The sequence below is a fragment of the Nannospalax galili genome, unplaced genomic scaffold (genome assembly GCF_000622305.1).
Source record: "Nannospalax galili isolate Female #2095 unplaced genomic scaffold, S.galili_v1.0 scaffold386, whole genome shotgun sequence".
In the NCBI taxonomy this organism is placed as follows: domain Eukaryota; kingdom Metazoa; phylum Chordata; class Mammalia; order Rodentia; family Spalacidae; genus Nannospalax; species Nannospalax galili.
The window spans coordinates 1,511,280-1,530,513 of NW_008356676.1; the positions used below are offsets into that span (position 1 = coordinate 1,511,280).

The following is a 19,234-nucleotide window of genomic DNA, read 5'->3' on the forward strand; positions in this document are numbered from 1 at the left end:
ATATGGCTCTGCCAGGCTCCCAGAATTGTTTTGACCCACTAGGAATGAGAGTCACAGAAGAACCAAGGTGCCTGCCCAATCTCTGTAGACTGTGAGGCAAAGAAAGGACCCAGGCCACCAGGGAGGGAGAGCCCCTAACAAGCTCATGCCCATAAAGAAAACATACTAACCACCTCCAGCCCTAATGAAGCTTGTGACATCACATCAGCTTGCTTGGACAAGAGTGACGAACCAGCCACACATAACACTTAGAGCAGGGAGGGGCACAGCTTATTCACTCAGTAAATTCGCTCTTTAAGTTGCCTGCCATTGGGGACAGAAATGAAAGTCACAGGTCCTTAAAAAGCTCACATGTGGGTGAGCCAGGGCAACCCTGGGTACTTGTGGTTAATGCTATGATGAGAAGCCCAGGTGTGCTCAAGAGGAGCGCCAATTTCCACAGGCAGGCTGACAGGCATCAGTGGGGGTACGAAGTGTGTACGAAGGTCAGAAGAGGCAGTCAGATCCCTGGAGCTGCAGTTATGGACAGTTGTTAGCCACCATGTGGGTGCTGGGAATCAAACCTGGGTCCTCTGGAAGAGCAGCCAGTGCTTAGTGCTCTTAACCGCTGAGCCATCTCTCCAGTCCACCCCTCATGTTAAATTTTGAGAGACAGAAAACTGCACAAAATCGTCCTGAAATGTTAAAGATCACATACAAGAGCCTAACTCATCATTTATTCATTCAACAAAATGTGCTGATGTCTATAGGACGTCAGCCTCCTGTGGGTTGCTGAGAATACTATTAACAGGTCACATACCCTCATTCCCCTTGCTCAGGATCCAAGTAGAGACGGAGAGAGGAAAGGGCTTCTAGCTGACTCTCCATAGCCGAGTGATGCCTGAAATGCAAATCTCAGTGTGTCACTTTCCTGCTTAAAGTATTCTTTGTTGGAGTCCCTCAGTTCGGATAAAACCTGAGCTACTCAACATATAGCATGAAGTCCTGTATGCTCTGTAAGCGCTCACCCAACCCTGCCACTATGGCTCTTTACCTTGATTGCTTCATCTCATCACATCCCCCAACATGTACCCTATGATCCCACCACACCTAAAGAGCTTGAATCTCACTAATCTGACCCTGCCCTTTCCTCTCTCCATCTCTACTTGGACAGGGAGGCAAGCCTCGGTGACCCAGGCAGGAAATGGTGATGCCCGGCATTCACACAACCACCACAGTGAACAGCAGAGAGGTGCATTGAAGGTTTTGTGAGGCGGTATTCACAGCACTAGGATCAGAAGAGTTAGTTCATAAAAGCTTAAAAACATCCTCAACTTCTAGCTTGGTGTGATAGAGATAACAGCTCCATCATTCACCACAGAGGGAGATTAGAGGAGTAGCTTGGCATAAAAAGAGTGCCAAGATCACCAAGCTTTCAGAAGAGCATGACCCTTAGTGTTTGAAACTGGCATTTCTATTCCCGTTACTGCTGTGACCAGCACTCGGTATTCTCAAAGGGCAGATACTGAGGCCTGGAGTAGCACCATAGTGATAGGGAAACTCTGTCCCTTGAGTCGGGTTCCCCTAGACCTTGAACGTCAGGCTCAGATAGTCATTAGCTATCTGATCATCTCAGATCTAGACATCTCTCTATACCATCCACGCCACACAGCCTTCATTCTACTTCATTAAAAATGGCTCTCACCACTTAGGGTGCTTTGAGGGAAGTCACAGGGTTCATCCCTGTGACTACCAAGTGAGAATCTTTAGTTATGGATCTGAGAACCTTTAAGAACTAAAACAAACATACAACAAAGGGCCCCCAAGTGCATCAGAGATGTAGCTGGTTTGGAAAATGCTGCCCCAGGGCACATCTTTCCCTCCAGTTCCACAGGCTGCCTCTCTCCTTGAATGCACAGGCCAATCTGCCCCTCACCACCACAGTCTCCAATAAAGACCTTTTTGCTTCATTTACTTCTGGAATCAGTCCTTCACCAGGCCACATAATGAATGCCTTTCTTCAGGCATACCCTTCCAGTTCTGTTTCTTTCAAGATGTCCACTCAGAATATCTTTTCTTCCATCCGGGGTACCTATGGCACAAATAAAAGCCCACCTCTGATATCACTCACTGGCTAGATCCCTCTTACAAACCTCTTATCTCCTGCCTCTTTCCGTGGGTCTCCTCTGAGATTGAATACACTGCCTATTGTTGAGCAAATGACAGTAGATGGCCTTGGCTCTGTAGGAAAACTCTGTGGGTCTTACTTCAAATTTCCCATAAAGACAGCTTTTATAAACACTAAATATGACTGGGCTTGGTTGCAGTTCCCAAAACTATGATGGCAAAGGAAGATGAAATCCTATTGGAAAACCACTACATGACTAACATCTTGATTTGGGAACATCAGTGCCCTAAACTCAAGTTTCCTTGTGGCTTTATGAGAAACTTTCTTAGGACACGTACTCTTGTACACAAAGCAAATGAGGCATAGTGGCTATATAACAATTCCAATGTCTCCAAACAGACAACCTGTTTAAATTCTAATTGATTTCTTATTTACTTCAACTGAAAACTAGGGAAAGACTTTTTATAATAAAGATTAGAATTCTAAGGACTAAGCTTTCCATGAGGAAAAACAATCACTCAATCTTATGAACATCTTGGTTTTGAATGAATGCTCTTGACACCACAAAACGAGCAAAAAACTGGGAGTAGCAATCACCACTGTAGATATGCATGCCTAAATGGACCTGTGATATGTCCTCAAACAAGTGAATGCCATTAAGTCTGCATTGCAACCTCTCTCACATGCTCTTGTTCTATTTACCTAAATAATCCTAAAATAATTTAATCTTTAAATAATGGCAGCATATGTCTTTAATCCCAACATTTGGGAGGCAGAGGCCCGCAAGTGAATCTGTGAGTTTGAGGCCAGCACAGTCTACACAGTGAGTTCCAGGCCAACCAGGGCTACATAATGAGACCCTGTCTCAAAAAAAAGAAAGAAAAGTGGGGCTGGAGAGATGGATCGGCAGTTAAAAACACTGGTTGTTCTTGCAGAAGACCCGGGTTCAAATCCCAGCACCCATGTGGCAGCTAACAAGTGTCTCTAACTCCAGTTCCAGGGGATCTGACGGCCTCTTCTGTCCTCTTTGGGTACTGCACGACACAGGTGCACTTACCTACATGCAGGCAATACACGCATACACATAAAATAAAAAATAATAAATTTTAAAAAAGAAAAAAAAAGAAAAGGGGGAAGGAGGGAAGGAAGGGAGGGAGGAGGGAGGGAGGGAAGGGAAGGACGGAGGGACGGAGGGAGACAATCTTGACCACCAAAACCTTTCACAGAGTTGTGTATTTTTTTTCAGACTTGTATATTTTTTTTAAACTTTTTAAAATATTTGATTTATTATTTTTATTTTATGTGTATGAGTGTATTGCCAACATGTATATAAGTGCACCCATGTCATGCAATGCCCAAGGAGGTCAGAAGGTGTTGGATCCTCTGGAATTGGAGTTATGGACTGTTGTTAGTCACCATGTGGGTGCTGGGAATCAAATCCAGGTCTTCTGCAAGAGCAGTCAGTGCTCTTAACCTCTTAGCCACCTCTCCAGTCCCAGACCTGTATATTTTAAGTTAACTCCTGCTTATAGTGAGTCTACTTTCCTACCTATCCAGAACTAACATATGTCAGAGACTGAAGATGGTACCATCACATCCACCTCTTTTTTTCCCTTTTGGTTCTAGGCAGCTCCTTTCCTCAAACTTTAAAGGCAAATGGCAGCTCAGCTGGAAGCTAGTTGTCCAGCCTCCCTTGCGGCAAGCTGTGTTTTTTGAGTGGATGCCAAGCAACAGAATGCTTTTAGTACTGAGGAGTCACGCACATGTACTGCCCTCACTTTTTCTTCTACTTTTCCCCTGTCTAGAAATGACAACACAAGAGGCCACCCCAGACACAGAGACAGAAGGGACACATTGAGGAAGAAGGAGCACCCTTCTTCCTCCAACCAGCTTTGGGATAGCTCATCTCTAGAGTATAAGAGAGAAAAAACTTAATCAGCAATTGAACTTAACAAGACTTCCAAGTGAAATGAAAGCAACTAACAGTGACTATTTGGTTGTAGATCAAAGCATCAGAAATGTTGAGTACACTTAATATCAGAAGGCAGCGTGCATGTACATTACACATTCTAAAGGAAATGAGGTTACGTGAATACTGACTCTCTAGGGAATAAAAACAGAACTCAGGGTAAGACTGGGTACTGCTCAATAATGATGGCCCTCCTTTCTAACCCCACTCAATAAGGCATTAGAGGATCAGAGACCTACTCCCCAAGGTCTAAATAAAGCCTATTGATAGTCATTGCAATCATTGGGAATGGAATTAGAGAGTTTTAAATAACAGGCTTCTATAAGAAAAAGCCAGAGTCAAATTTTCAGTATACACTGTAGGCCTGCATCTATGGAGTGAACAGACTATGGAAAGAAAAAAATATGCCCAAGGAACATGTGACTAAACCACAAAGTCTGTCTGGAGATAACATCCCACAAAATTCACCTGGACAGTAACTGTGCTGAAGCTGTATGGCCCCCAGCTGCCATAGTCATAATCACCATGCACAGGTCTGATAAAAGGAAAGATAAGTAAAAATCATGCTTAGAACTTTCAAAATGACTTTAGGAATGGATTGATGTCTCATTGCATTCAAGAATATTTTAGTTTAGGGGGCTGAAGAGATGGCTCAGTGGTTAAAATCACTGACTGCTCTTGCACAGAACCCAGGATCGATTCCCAGCACCCACATGGCAGCTATGAACCGTCCTTAACTCCAGTTCCAGGAGAATCCGATACCCTCTTCTAACCTCCGTGGCAATGCATGACACCGGTGCACTCACATACATGTAGGTAATACATTTATGCACATAAAAATAACAAATAAAATATATATTTGTAAAAAAAGAATATGTTAGTTTACAGAGTTCAGTAGGTGGCTCCTCATTCGGTGTGGGGATTTGTTGTTGTTTGTTTTTTGGTTTGGGGGTTTTTTTTGAGACAGGGTGTCACTCTGTAGCATTGACTGGCCTGGGAACTCACTATGTAGACCAGGCTAGCCTTCATTTCACAGAGATTCACCTGCCTCTGATTCCTAAGTGCTGGATTAAATGTTGCACCACCACACCCAGCTTCATTGTTGTTTTTCATCGTATAACCTAATAATCAAGTCAGTGAGATGCATTCAAATGTGTGCGAACTGACTACAGTCATCCTGGTGAAACTTGCAGCTTTGCGCCACACTCCACAGGTGTTTCTTATTCTTCAGCTTCCTGAGATTGTTTTCTGTTGTTTGTTTTGTGGGTACTGGGAATCACATTCAGATCTTTTATGTAAACTACGGGAGTAATCTACCACCGAGAGAGCCACAACAGCTCTAGCTGTTAGCAAAGAAATTGTGTGTGTGTGTGTGTGTGTGTGTGTGTGTGTGTGCACGCGCGCTTGCCCATGTGCACCAAAGGACAGTCTCTAGTATCATTTCACTTTTTTAAAGCAGGACCTCTCACTGGCCTGGAATTTGCCAAGTAGGCTAAGCTGACTGACCAGCAAGCTAAAAGATTAATCTGTCTCTGTCTCCCCAGTGCTGGGATTATTAGCACCCATGCCTGACTTTTTAAAAATGTGTGTTGTGGGGATTGAAGTCAGGTCCTCCAAGCAATTTACCAACTTAAATATTAAATAAAAGCACTCACGTATATTATGTATATTAAAAAATATTCATAGTTTAGGGACTTGGGAGATGGCTTGGTGGCAAAACCGCTTGCTGAGCAAGAATGAGAACCTGAGTTGGAATTCCCAGAACCCAAACAACAGTCAGGCAGGGTAGCACACATCTGTAACCCCAGGAGTAGAGTCAGGTGGATCCAGAGGGCTCAGTGGCCAGCCAGTCTAGCCAAAACAGCAAGCTCCACATTCAGTGGGGCACTATAGAGGAAGACACCTGATGTCAGCCTCTGGCCTCCATATGCATATGCACAGAAGTACACACTTGGATGAGCATATTTGCACATCCATGTATACACCACACACATACAACTCAAAATTTAAAGTGTACCTCCCAAAAGCTAATATAAAAAAAAATAGAGAGAGAGAATATAAGAGCCAGAGGAAGGGTGAAGTGTTAACTCAAGGTGTCCTCCAACTACTATGCCAGCAAGCTATAGCCACACCTCTTTCCCACACTCATCGAGGAGTCCAGGGGGGAGTCAGTTATCCCTCCCAGCCAATCAGTCAACCTTAACTGCATGTGGGAGAGGGACTAAGGATATATAAGCCAAGAACACCAGGAGGTACCTCTCTCACCATTTCGTGTGGCCGTCAGGAAGTCACAGGATCTATACTTGAGTCTGGACTTTTCAGTACAGCTGTAAATGGGGGACACCCATTCTTCTGTAAAGAAACCCCCACACTATGCTCTGTTAGCAAGCCCAATAAACTAGTTAGAATTAAAAAAAAAAAAAAAAAAAAAAAAAATGGAAACCTTCATTATTCCACCAAGACCAGGCTGGCCTCGAGCTCACAGAGATCTGCCAGGCCCTGCCTCCCAAGTGCTGGGATTGAGGACGTGTGTCACCGTGCTCAGCTTTTTTTTAATTTCTTATCCCTACTTTTCCACCCTTAAACTTCATTGTATATATATTTTTTAAGCCTGCTTCGAGTTATTTCTGGAAAAATTGTTAAAAATTGTCTCTCTTTGGAATAATAAAAATATTCTTTAAAAAACAAATACAAAAAAAAAACAAAAAAACACACAGATAAGCCCTCCTGCTTCTTTCCTGCCTCCCAGGGTACTGTCTTGAATGCATGGGGCAACTTTCAGAGAACAAGTTACTCCTATGTGATCTCTCCTTGTTAGCACACATCTAAATACCATTACAAATTCCAGAGTTTTTCTGCAAGGTCTCAGTGTGAAATCAGTAACCTGGCACACTAAACTCAAGTGGAGTCATAGCCCTAAGGGCTCAGAATGTTTACTTGATGCAACACAGATATCCGTTCACTGAGTCCACCCAGGAGGTCTGAAGGCCAGTGTCCTCCCTGCCACGCAGGGCAGCCATGGTTAAGGCCTGAGCTCACCACTCTCCCCAGCCCCAGCTGGCTGGCAGAGCCCAGGGAGATTGCCAAAATAGAACACAGGAATCACTTTACAAATCAGACACTGTATTTGTACTAGTGTTTTCTTTATTGTCATAGACTATTATGATAGACTTTATAAATTGTGGTTAGTGAAGTTGGCTCAGAAAGACGCTTTCAGAGTTCTATGCTAAAGGGAAAAGAAGCCCAAGAAAACCCAGCCACAAACAAAAAAAAAGGAGGGGAAAACAGCATTACTTGTCTGACCACAACGAGCTGGGTAAACACCACTTTTTGCACACATATAATGTGATATTGCACTCATGTCTGGTATGTGTTACCACTGCATGGGCTGATCTCTCAATAAGGATTACAGCCACATGTCTAATTTTATTTTATGGGTTCGCTCAGTATCTGTTAGAACTAAAACCAAGATATAAATCTACTTCTAGAATGCCTAATATATCCATCTTATTTTGGGCACTGGCAAGACAAATTAATAACCTGATTCCCTGGCAAATTACACAGAATGTCATATTAACTAATAATCTTCATCAAAGGGTAACACCTTTGGCAAATTATTCATTTTATTGGGATAAGAGTCTTGGGTATATGGCAAAGTGTGTAGGTCCATAGTCACAGTATGTGGATGCTGGTTCATTGAAATGGTTAAGATTTGGATAGTATCCATTTTATTCTTTTTGTTTGTTTGTTTTTGTTTTTGTTCTTTTTGAGACGGGGTCTCCCTGTAGCCCCAGCTGGCCTGGAACTTGCTATGTAGACCAGGTTGGCCTTGAACTCACAGAAATCTGCCTGCCTCTGCCTCCCAAGTGCTGGGATTAAAGGCATGGGCCACCACGCCCAGCCACTCATTTTATTCTTAAGGATCAGGCCTAAAGGGAAGAACTGGAATCTTCCACTTCTAGCACACATTAGCATATTACAGTAATTTGTATATTATACCCATATACAGTGGCTTATTATAAAAGCTCATTAATCTTTTAAAAGGACTGTATAAATTATTACTCTTTTTAAAAAAAGTAAAAATCCTACAGTATAACAAATGTGAAGTTAATAAAAAGTTTGATTCCTCTTCATAACTAAAATCTATTGGTATAATACTATATTCTCTCTCTCTCTCTCTCTCTCTCTCTCTCTCTCTCTCTCTCTCTCTCTCTCAGCAGTATCTTCTGACCTCAAATTGACAACCTCCCTGCATCAGTCTGAGATTGCAGACATGAACCATAAGGGCTGACTATGTGCCTTTGATAAAAGTGGTAATTCCTCTTGTTGCTGGCCAGAGTCTTATCTTTCTAGTTCATCAGGTGCTGAATCTCACATAATTAGCGCTATTCATTAGGCTGGAAGACCTGTGTCTCCCCAAAACTCCTAAATGGTTAAAATTCTGTCATTGTTCAGCAGCAGCTTTAAGTACAATTGATTGTTCATGTTCTCTAAGCAATGATCCAACAAATACCAAGGAAATGGGACCATGAACAAAAAAGTACTGCGGGGATAGGAAGTAGAAGAAAAATTCACCGAAGCAACACAGTGCTGGAGGTCTCCCTTGTGAGATTGTTTTTCCTTAGGGCATGATAGAAGGCTATTACTTTGGGAGGCAGAAGTAGTGTAGATTGAATTCAGAGACTCATCCATACTAACCATGCATTCTACCACTAAGCCAAATTCCCAGCCCAAGAAAAGTCATAACTTTTTAAAAAAGTAACAGTAAACAAATTATTACAATCCCATTTTTTCTAATCCAAACTGTGTTCACTTATTTAAAGTAATTTTATACTGTACTAAATTTATACACATATATTTGCACAGGGAGAAAATAATTATCATGAGCAATGTGCTTTCTCATACATATTACTTTAATATGTACTTTACTGACTCTATACTACACATTTTTAGTGTATCATCTCTGAAATTAAGATGCAAGTAGAATCTTGGCTGGCCTCAAACTCACAGATATCCACCTGCCTTTGCCTCCTAAGTACTGGGATTAAAGACATGTGCCACCATGGCGGGCCCTGTCATTACCTGGGAAATGTTGTCAACTGACTATCAGGTGAGGGAGAGTAGATCTCTTTTAAGATCTCTAGATAGGTTGACTAGACTCCAGTGGATGAACTTGCACCGAAGGACATCTGGATACAAATGTTTGACCGGATAGGACTGAATATGACAGAATGCATGAGGTCCGTGGGGAGGTGGGGGAGTTGTGGGGGCAGATAGATGGGGGATGGGGTCTAAATTTGATTAAGAGCTATTTTATGAAATGCAAAAAAACCAATAAAAATATTAAAGAAAAACAAAAAAAGACATGTGCCACAATGTTCAGCCTCATGTTTATTTAGTCGGAATATTTTATTTCTTAGTGATGTAAAATCTAACAAAGTAGATTGAAAACCAGTGGTCTTAAATTTAATAAAATGATAAAATGCAGGAAATCCTATCTTATGGGTATTACATTTACCATTACTAGTTTTGTAGTTATGTCTACTTCTGACACACCTTTAAAGCCATGCTATTCCTCTGAAGTAATAAACAAGAATTACATATACTATTTCATTAGTAAATCTTAGCAGATCTAAGATTCAAGGGTTCTGAGGACTTCAGGGTTTACTCTATGATGGTGAGACCACCCAAGAAGTTGCAAAGTGAAGCTGGAATGTGGAAGTGGACAGGAGCACACATGAAGACACAAAGGCAGATGGGCAGTGCACACAGGTGGGATCCTATGCAGTTTGGAGTGGCCTCAGTAGTTACATTGATTCCCAGATGGCTTTATTGAGAGCATCTAACAGGCAGGTATGATGTTTCACAGCTAAAGCTGCTGGTCTGAGTAGTCACCAGTCTTCTCTTCCTCATCTCTCCCAGAGAATGAGAACACAGACACAATTTCCACCTCACCCACCACCTCATTTCCTGCTCTGCACGCTTGCCTCCTCACCACTCCTGACAAGGAAGGACCAGTTACACTGCTTCTCATCAGAGTCCTGGGCCTCAAGTGTGGAAAAGGGAGTCCTTACAGAAGCAAATGAAAGGACCATCCTGGGGCCCTAGAGCATGGTTTCTAGATCATGAAATTCAAACTAAGAGACTGACCCATCTATTAATCATAGCTACCTTGGTCCTCCTTCCAAGAAAGAATTTAAATCTCTCCTCTTAGAAAGGAAGGAAAGAAAATTTGCATGAAGGTCTCTGTATGTCAAACCAACTTCAGAATAATTCTGCTTCAAAATAATTCTCTTGGGGCTGGAGAGATGACTTAGCAGTTAAGAGCACTGGCTGCTCTTGCAGAGGACCCAGGTTCAATTCCTAGCACCCATATTGTGGCTAACACGCTGTCTTATCTTCAGTTCCAGGGGAATTCAACGACCTCTTCTGACCTCTGTGGGCATTGCACAACACGGGTGCACTTATATACAGACAGGCAATACATTCATACACATAAATTTAGAAATGACAAAAATGTTTTAAGAGAATTTTTTAATTCTCTTTAAGGAATTCTCATCAGCTCTTTTACAATGTATTAAAACAAAAGAACAGAGTCAATGACACTTACCAAGTTTTAATATTCAGTAACCGCAGAGTCTGCAACAACTCTTGACTTAGCAACTTCAACGTGGACTTACCTCTTGCACAGCTCCTTGAAAAGCCTTTTTCATCCTCCTACAGGAATCAGGAATTACGTTTGTATCTTCATTCTCCACAGCTGTGTCTTGCAAGTCTGTATTTTCATGGAGTCTCAAAATTCTATAAATGCAGTGAGTGCTGTCTTCTGATAGTCTATTAGGATCCATCTGAGAGGGGAAAAGGATATTAAAGTGGTGACTGCTAATTATTGTTATTTCAATGAAGTATGATGAGAATAAGAGGATCATGCTTAGAGAAGTTTGTATGTCCTCAGTGATTAATTATTAATTAAACTATCTTCACGTTAATTATAGCATTGACTTTCTTTTTGGTATGTGTATGTGTGTACATGTGGGTGTGCATACCTATCATACACATGTGGAAGCTAGAGGTTGATGTTCAGTGCCTTCCTCTATTATACCCCACCTTATTTTTTTTTAGACAGAGTCTGTCATTGAAACTGAAGCTCATGTATTGGCTCAACTGGCCCAGGATCCATCTCTGCCTCCCAGCGCAGAGATTTGTGCAGCAAGTACTTTATCCACTGAGCTAGCAACTTACCCTGAAAATACTGATTTCTAATTCATTTTGGTAAGTAGCTAACAATTACCCACAACTTAACAACTGAATTCTTAACAACTGAAGTGTATGTATGTGATTCACAGGGAGCTTCTCAAAATTTTCTGACAACATAAAATTGCTCATAGATGGGAAATCACATGAGCTCTAAGGAGGTAGCAATACACATAAACAACCCAGATGGGTGCCTCATATCTGTAGTCTGAGCACTTGACAGGCTACAGCAGGACTGGCATGAATTTGAGGCCAGCCTGGGCTACAGTGTAAAAGCCTCTCTCATAAACTGCAACATCAACAATACCCATACAGCAGACGACATAAAACCACATGGAGATGAAGCCCACTTGGAGATTCAAAGCGTAAGTCTACATAAATTAGGCAAAATTAACCCAATCTTTAGCCACCATTTCCATTTGGTCTTTTTTTTTACTCAGTGAACATTTTAATTAAGAGAATTAAATGAAGAGAGAGAGAGAGAGAGAGAGAGAGAGAGAAATCTATTTCATACAAAGCCTGAACCAGAAGTGTAATTTCTTTCAGTTGAACATCTCATCAGTACCTCTCAACCTGGAGCCTATAATTCTTGAGGATCTTTGCAAATGTGTACGGGTGGAGAGGGATGCATGAGCAGGCCATGTGATAAATGCTAGGAAATGCTAAAATGTAAGGAATTGTCTCATCCAAAATATCTCCATGGAGTTATTAGCTGAACACCAGGTTAAAAATAGTGTCCAGTTGAGCATTTCTATAAGGGCTTCTATAAACTTGTCTCCTACAGCTCCCACAAGGCTTTGCAGTGGTTTCAACTGCTATATAAAGGGGAATTTGATTAGCTACCAATTGTTTTATAGCAATTTAACTTGTCCTTTTTCTTCAGATATTCAAAGTATTTCATGAGCATTTGCCTATCGGTAAATAAAAACTAAACAAAAAGGAAAGGAAAAACTATGTAAGTTTGTAATAATTAGAGTCTGGTCAGAATTACTACTAAGTCCCCCCGCCCCAATTTAGTTCAACTTTTTAAGTAATCAAAATGATGTGCCTCTTTATCACCCAATCCTCAGAAATAAACTGAAAAGAACTCTAACCATATCTGAAACTCTTTTAAAGAAAGATAGGCTTTTAAACAAATGTGCACCCACAGATTCAATTCTGATTATTCTAATCTGATGGCTCAGCAGTTAAGAGCACTTGCTACTCTTTGAGAGGACCCAAGTTTGGTTCCCAGAACCCAAGTCAGGTAGCTCACAACTGCCTGGAACTCTAGTTCCAAGGGATTTGATACTATCTTCTATCCCTCTAAAGTGGACAAACACACACATGGCAAATACATAGATACATACACACACACACACACACACACACACACACAAATAAAAACAAATCTAAAAATTGTGTAGACTTGGAGAGATGGCCCAGTGGTTAAGAGCACTGGCTGTTCTTGCAGAGGACCCAGGTTCAGTTCCTAGCATCCACACGGCAGTGCACTACCATCTGTAACTCCAGTTTCAGGGGCCTGACACCCTCTTCTGGCTCCCCTGGGTTTGCATGCATGTGGCACATTTACATACATGCAAGCAAAATGTCCTTACATATAAAATAAAAATAAATCCCCAAATTTTTTAATCTAAAACTATTCTAAGGATGACCTGTAAACATGAGGGAGGTCCTACCATGAAGCAATGCATATTTACTACACATATTTTCTTTAGAAGGACAGCTATCAATCATACTTTTTGAAAGGGCTCATTTAAGATGATAAGCATCCCACAAAGCCAGAAAAGACTGAGTACTTGATATGAAATGCTGCTGGGTTCAGACTCCAGGAACGCAACAGACCAGAGAAGTGATGAGTTGAAGGGACAACGTGACTCTAGGAAATGCCTGGGGATCCTGAATAAAGTTGGTTAGACTTGCATCCTGTTGACAAACTAGAGGGCACCTAACAGGAGCAGCAGGGTCAAAACACTGTCAATACTCAAGGTGTACCTATGTATCACCATGGGCTCAGAGGGAGCTGCAAAAAATACCGACTGTAGGGTCCACCCTGGCACAGTGCCAGGGAAGCTGCATTTAGATCCAGGGCTATCTCCTCCATAGTGAACCTTGAGAAGAAATATTTCAAAATGTCAAATACACAAATACGCATCGCTATTCTGCTATTAAAATGACTCTGAATTTCCCTAGCCACCAATTTTTAAATGTGGTCACAAGTATTGCTAATTAGTAAAAAAAAATAATAAATAAATACTGTACTAGTTAATAACAGTTGATTGTTTAGCACAAATAAATAAGTAGAATGCAAAGATCTTCCGTTCTTTTTTTTTTTTTTGGGGGGGGCTTTTTGAAACAGGGTCTCCCTGTAGCCCCAGCTGCCCTGGAACTTGCTATTGAGACTGAGCTGGCCTCAAACTCACAGAGATCCACTTCCCAGTCCTGGGACTAAAGGTGTGTGCCACCATACCCGGCTTTTACCTGAACTTTTAGTAATGCACACATTTCCAAACTGGCTCCGTTCTCTCTTTTTAAAAAAGTGCTGGTGACCAGCTTTCACCCCCATGACCGTGTCCTTCAGCTAATATTACCAGCATCCCAAATGTGGGGACCAATTGTTGAATCTTTCCTCAAGCTCTTCAGCCATGCAATCCACCACTCAGAACTCCAGCATGCTGAAAACTTCATCAGTTCTTTTGATGAAAGGAATCATGATTGGGTCAAAATCCAGTTTGAAATATCTACTCAAGTTGTTTACTTGAGAATCACAAGTTACAAATCTATTTTCAATCTATAATCAAATGTCTTTTCTCACTAAGGTGCCCAAGCAAAAGAAGGGAACAGAGGTTTGGGAACTACAAGGGTAAACACATAAGGTAAATGAGGGCCTGTCTGTGGAAGGAATTTCAACTCAGAGAGTAGGATTGGTGCATGCAGGAGACCCACGGAAAGATCACTGCCTGACCAAAGGAACATAGCTCCCATCCAACATCATATTTTTTCGCACAGTGTGGTCGAAAATCTGTACCATTTTAGCTACTAAATGTCTAATCTGCAAAATAGTAAGTTAGAAATGGACATACATGTAGGTTGTAAATCATTTGAAAGGACTTTTCAGTCAATTACACATGTCAGGTATTATGTTAGATGCTGAGGGGAGAAACAATAAACAAACAAGCAGCCCCTTTCTTCATGGAAGTTACATCAACTGGGGAGCAGAGATCTCACAAAATATCACAAGAAGCTGAGTTACAATTGAATTCATTGTACCTCCACACATACCTGAAAACACTAAATCTTGAGTATCTGATTTAAAGTGGATGTTTAGAGCTGGGCAAGCAAGCACTTGTCTACCATACTTGAGGCCCTGGGTTCTACCCCAGCATTATATACACCCTAAAAACACACAGTGGACTTTTCAAATGCACCTATCAGATGATGTTGTGACTATGAAATCAACTTTTTTTTGGTAAACCTCTTTGAGACGGAATCATTGTAGGGTTAAATGAGGCAGGATGCTCAGCATCTGTGCTGCTTCCTTATCAGTTTTTCAAAAAGGCTGCCTGCACACTTGGCATCAGATTTGCAGTAGTGACTGCTGTGCTGGGTAAAAAGCAGCCAGGGAGGCTGGCATGGTGCAGCATTGGGAAAGGGAGGGAAGAAGTTTAAGACAAAGGAGAGCCAGCTTTCTGAAAAGCACCTCTTATAGCTACGCTGTAAATTTGAGTACGGTGCTGCACACACACACACACACACACACACACACACACACACAAAACTTTACAAGTAACATTTTAGGAGGGCTTTTTTCCTTTGAAAACCAAAGTATGAATACTATGTGGTAAATATATAGCACAAGCCACATGCCATTTTCCCCCTTTGGCAGGGCTGGAAAGAGAAAGCTAATCCACACTGGATCCTGGATCTAGTTCATATATAATATATATATATATTTGACACAGGCAATCTGAAATGCCCAGGAAACTGTTTCATTGCTAAATATTCAAACATGAGTAGGTTTTTAATTTGTTTTTAATTTTGGTTTTGATTTTGAGACAAGATCTCATTATATAACCCAGGCTGGCCTTGATCTTCCAATCCTCTGGCCTCTGAGAATTTGCATTCTGTCCCCTACCCTTAAATTATACTAAACCTGGCTCCTTTTATCATTTTTTTAAAACTTTAAGCATGTTCTCTGATAGTAGATGGCTTCATTCTCATTGAAATATAGTCAGAAATACCAAGTACTCCATCTAAACTTTCAAAAATCTATAATTTGGCACCAATATCTAGAACTATGAAAGGTTTTCAAAATACATAAAAGTGAAAGAATTGTAGCTTGAACTTCCATCCCAGAACTCAGGTTCAATACTTATCTATGCATGACCAATGATTGCATCTCCTATATAAGCTATCACACCTTTATCCCCTTACACCCATTTCTACTCATCAATTACTTTGAAACAAATTCCAGACATTATAGCATTTCATTTGTAAGGGGTTCAGAATGTATCTCTAAGTGATTAGGATCCCCTTAGGTATCAAATGTAGAAATCATACTCAGTGAAATGCAGTAAGATCTAGTGGCATCCTCAGACCAACTCACTATTCCCACTACTCCAGCTCTACTAAAGAAGACAGCCTTTTCAAAATGCAGTTACAGAATTTGGTTCAGAATAATGAGTAAAATATGTTAAATATGTCTTAGGGGAGGCTCAGTCTCTGTGGCAGTTGGGAGCTAGAGATGTAGTTCAGCTGGTAGAATGCACAAAGCTGTGGGTTCAAGCCCTTAGTACTGCATAAAACCTCCAGGTATAATGGAGCATGCCTATAATCCTAGCACTTGGGAAGTGGAGGTATCCTTGGTTACACACAAGTTTGAGGTCTGCCTGGGCTACATGAGCTCCTGCCACAAAAAAAAAAAAAAGGAGTAAAGGAAGAAAGGAAGGAATTAAGAAAGGAAAAAGGGAGAAAGGGAGAAAAAGGAAAGGGAAGAAAGGAGAAGATTGAACCCAGGAATTAAATTCTCCAAATGAAAACTTCTGACCAGTCTTTCATATCACATGTTTACTTTGGGGAAATGGGGTTTCATTACTATTAGTGTGCCATCAAGACTGTTGTGTGTTGGTAGGTGACCATTAGAACAGACTTCTCAGGCTCCCCCACCATAGAATGCCTTCAGGAAAGCTGAACAGTCTTATGAAGAGCCCAGCTGGTCACGCCTTCCTCCGTAGTCATGCCAGTTCTCACTGTTCCTAGCAAGCTATGCTGCCAGGGTCTCTAGAATTTCTTCACTCCTTCTTTCCATGCCCAGCACTCACTTCATCATTACTGCTAAGGAAATGCCATGTCCCAACAATGTTAGAAAGATAAGAAGTAGACCTCTACTGCATCTTCAGGCCATTGCTGCTTTCAGTGAGGGACAGAGAATTACAATTGTTTTTGTTGGGAGCATAGGCTGTCACTTGCCACCACAGAGGTAGAGACTGCAATATTCAGTATGCAATTCTTAGGGCAAATTCCATAGCATTTAATAGAGTCATGCACCATGCAGGTTCTCAACACACAAGCATCAAAAATGCTAGATGGCAAAAAAAAATTTTTTTTAAGATAAATCATTCTTTGTTGACTGCCTTGTGCTCCAATGAAAGAAAAAATGTTTACTCACTTGTGTGAGGATTTGTGTAAGTCATATTGCAAGGAAACCACTCGAAAACTGTCCTATAGAGAAATATCCTAACAGGTTAAAGATTATGTTTATTAACACACAAATACAGATTTCCAGAAGTTGGTCGTGACCTTTCTATTTTTGTGTTAGTTGGTAACCACATGAGTGGTATAAAATGCAAACTAGCAGATCTGACTGCTTAGCAAAAGTCTATGATTGAAAGGAGAGCCCAAGACGTTGGCACACGTCAAAACCCATAGAATCCAAGCAATGGCACATTTTAATGCATCCAATCTGGTTTAGTAATCACCTTTGAATCTGGAAACCAATGAAGTCCAAACCCAACTTTCTTTTCCCATAAAAAAAAATGCACAGTCAGCCCTCCACTTCCTCTGAGAACGAGTTCATAGCACCAGACAAGAGTATTTGAATGAATCCAACCAACTGCACTGCAATTTCCAAGAAAACACAAGAACATAAACCACCAGAAAGCATAATATTACAATTTTACCCCTTCCTCTCTACTGCCGCTCCACAGTTCTGAGAGTTTGGTGCAGAGTTTCCTCCTCTCTTCAAAGGTTGGTTACAAACTAGATTGTAGAAAGGCTGTGCCATAACACACACACACACACACACACACACACACACACACAACTTCTCCTTCTCCCCACCCCCCTCTCTCGCACCCACCTTACTGGCAGCCACAGTGGAACTGTCCCTCTTTCCTCACCCCTCAGGGGCTGAGCCCCCGAGGAGCAACAGCAGCAGAACCTCAAGACTTGGCTTATTTGGTCTCTCTGCCTATCTGTAGACTGTGCGTCACTCCCGGGGACTCAGCCGCCTTTGGACACCGCGCACCTCTCCCGCACTGTGGCTCCAGCATCCCAGAAAAGCCAGCCAGTCAGGAGTTAGTAAGGTGGGATTGGAAAGACAGATGCTACGAAAAAAAGCGCCTTTTTTTTCCTAAGTGGAGTAAAGTTGGTTCTTAACCCCAAGTGAGAAATGTAAGACGTGCAGAAAGTATGAAATTACTTGCGAAGGAGGTGAGCGGCCAATGCTGTTTCTGGGGGGAAATTCAAACCCATCCTAGTTTAGCCTCTGAGCGCTGCGGAGGAAAGGCACAGGTGAGTGATCCTAGGGCCTCCCCAAGTTGCTTTCTTAGAGAGTCGCTTTCTCCCCCTAAATAGGCAGATCTGGGGAGCCAAGCCCAAGGGTCAGACCTAGTTTCCCTGGCAGAGAACGAGGCCAGGAAGGCAGCCACTCACCTGCGCTCGGAAGTATAGGAACAGAGCAACGCTGCAGACCACCTGGCCGAGCCCCAGTCCCAACAGGGCCACGAACATGGAGCGGGAGGCCGTGGGGGGCGGCGGCGAGGTGGGCGCGGATGGTGCAGCGTGCAGCTGGCCCTCGTGCGGGGCGCTAGGGCCGCCGCCCATCTCCTCCGAGCCTCGCAGGTATTTGCCGTAGTCTCGGCTGGCCCGGCGCATGGCGTGGCGCCCGCAAGCCCGGGCGCTCCCCTCCGCGGTGGGGACGGCTCTCTCCCTTCCTCGGCTGCCCGCCGCAGAGCAGGCAACCGGCCCGGCGGGACCTCGACGTGGAGCGCTCACCAAGATGCTGGCAGGGGCTCCAGGGAGCGCGGGTGACAGAGCAGGGTGCCCCGGGCAGCCCCAACTCTTATAAACCACATGGAGAGGGTTGGCCTCCGGAGCCAATCAGCCCCGGGGAGGCTGCCTCTTCCACTCCCTCCTCTGCCCTCCTTCCTTCCTTTTGCCCTCCCTCTCTTCCTCATTCTCACCAAAGGGCTTCCTCCCTCCCCATCTGGGCCCTCTGAGAAGAAGGCTGTGGGTGGGTCCAGTGGTTCCTGACTTCCTCAGCTTGCCCATCCTCAGTGGCCTTTCAGGGCTCCAAGATGAACTAACTGCTAGGTAAAGGACAAGGGTTGCCGTCACAGACCTTCCTCCTAGCAGTTTGCGTCTCTGGGCCTCAGTTTCCTCCATAAGATTCAGAAAGTTCGCTTTAGTGAGTCCCGAGGTCCCTTCCTGTCCACCACTCTAAAAACTTCAGCTAGGAGCATCCTCAAAGATTTTAAAATTTGGCCTCTGCCATGGTTCCAAATATAGCTTCCCAGGGTATTTGAGAAGACTTGGAAAAATTCCAGACTCTTCCCAAATCCTTTCTGCATCTTCAAAGTGTCTTTAAGTGAAGCATGTTTTGAATGATGCCGCTGGGAACCTAT

At 42.6% G+C, this 19,234-nt stretch overlaps 1 protein-coding gene across 1 annotated transcript in view; it reads right to left on the reverse strand.

The window, feature by feature from the left end:
- Tnfsf11 (TNF superfamily member 11) overlaps positions 1-18,668 on the reverse strand; it is a 37,659-nt gene extending 18,991 nt beyond the window's left edge. The window contains exons 1-2 of the mRNA XM_008854681.2: positions 18,264-18,668; positions 10,757-10,924 (exon numbers count right to left, since the gene is read on the reverse strand). Of these exons, the coding sequence (XP_008852903.1) occupies positions 10,757-10,924; positions 18,264-18,485 (390 nt within the window). The 5' untranslated portion in view covers positions 18,486-18,668. The remainder of the gene's footprint in view (positions 1-10,756; positions 10,925-18,263) is intronic.
- Positions 18,669-19,234: the final 566 nt, after the last annotated feature.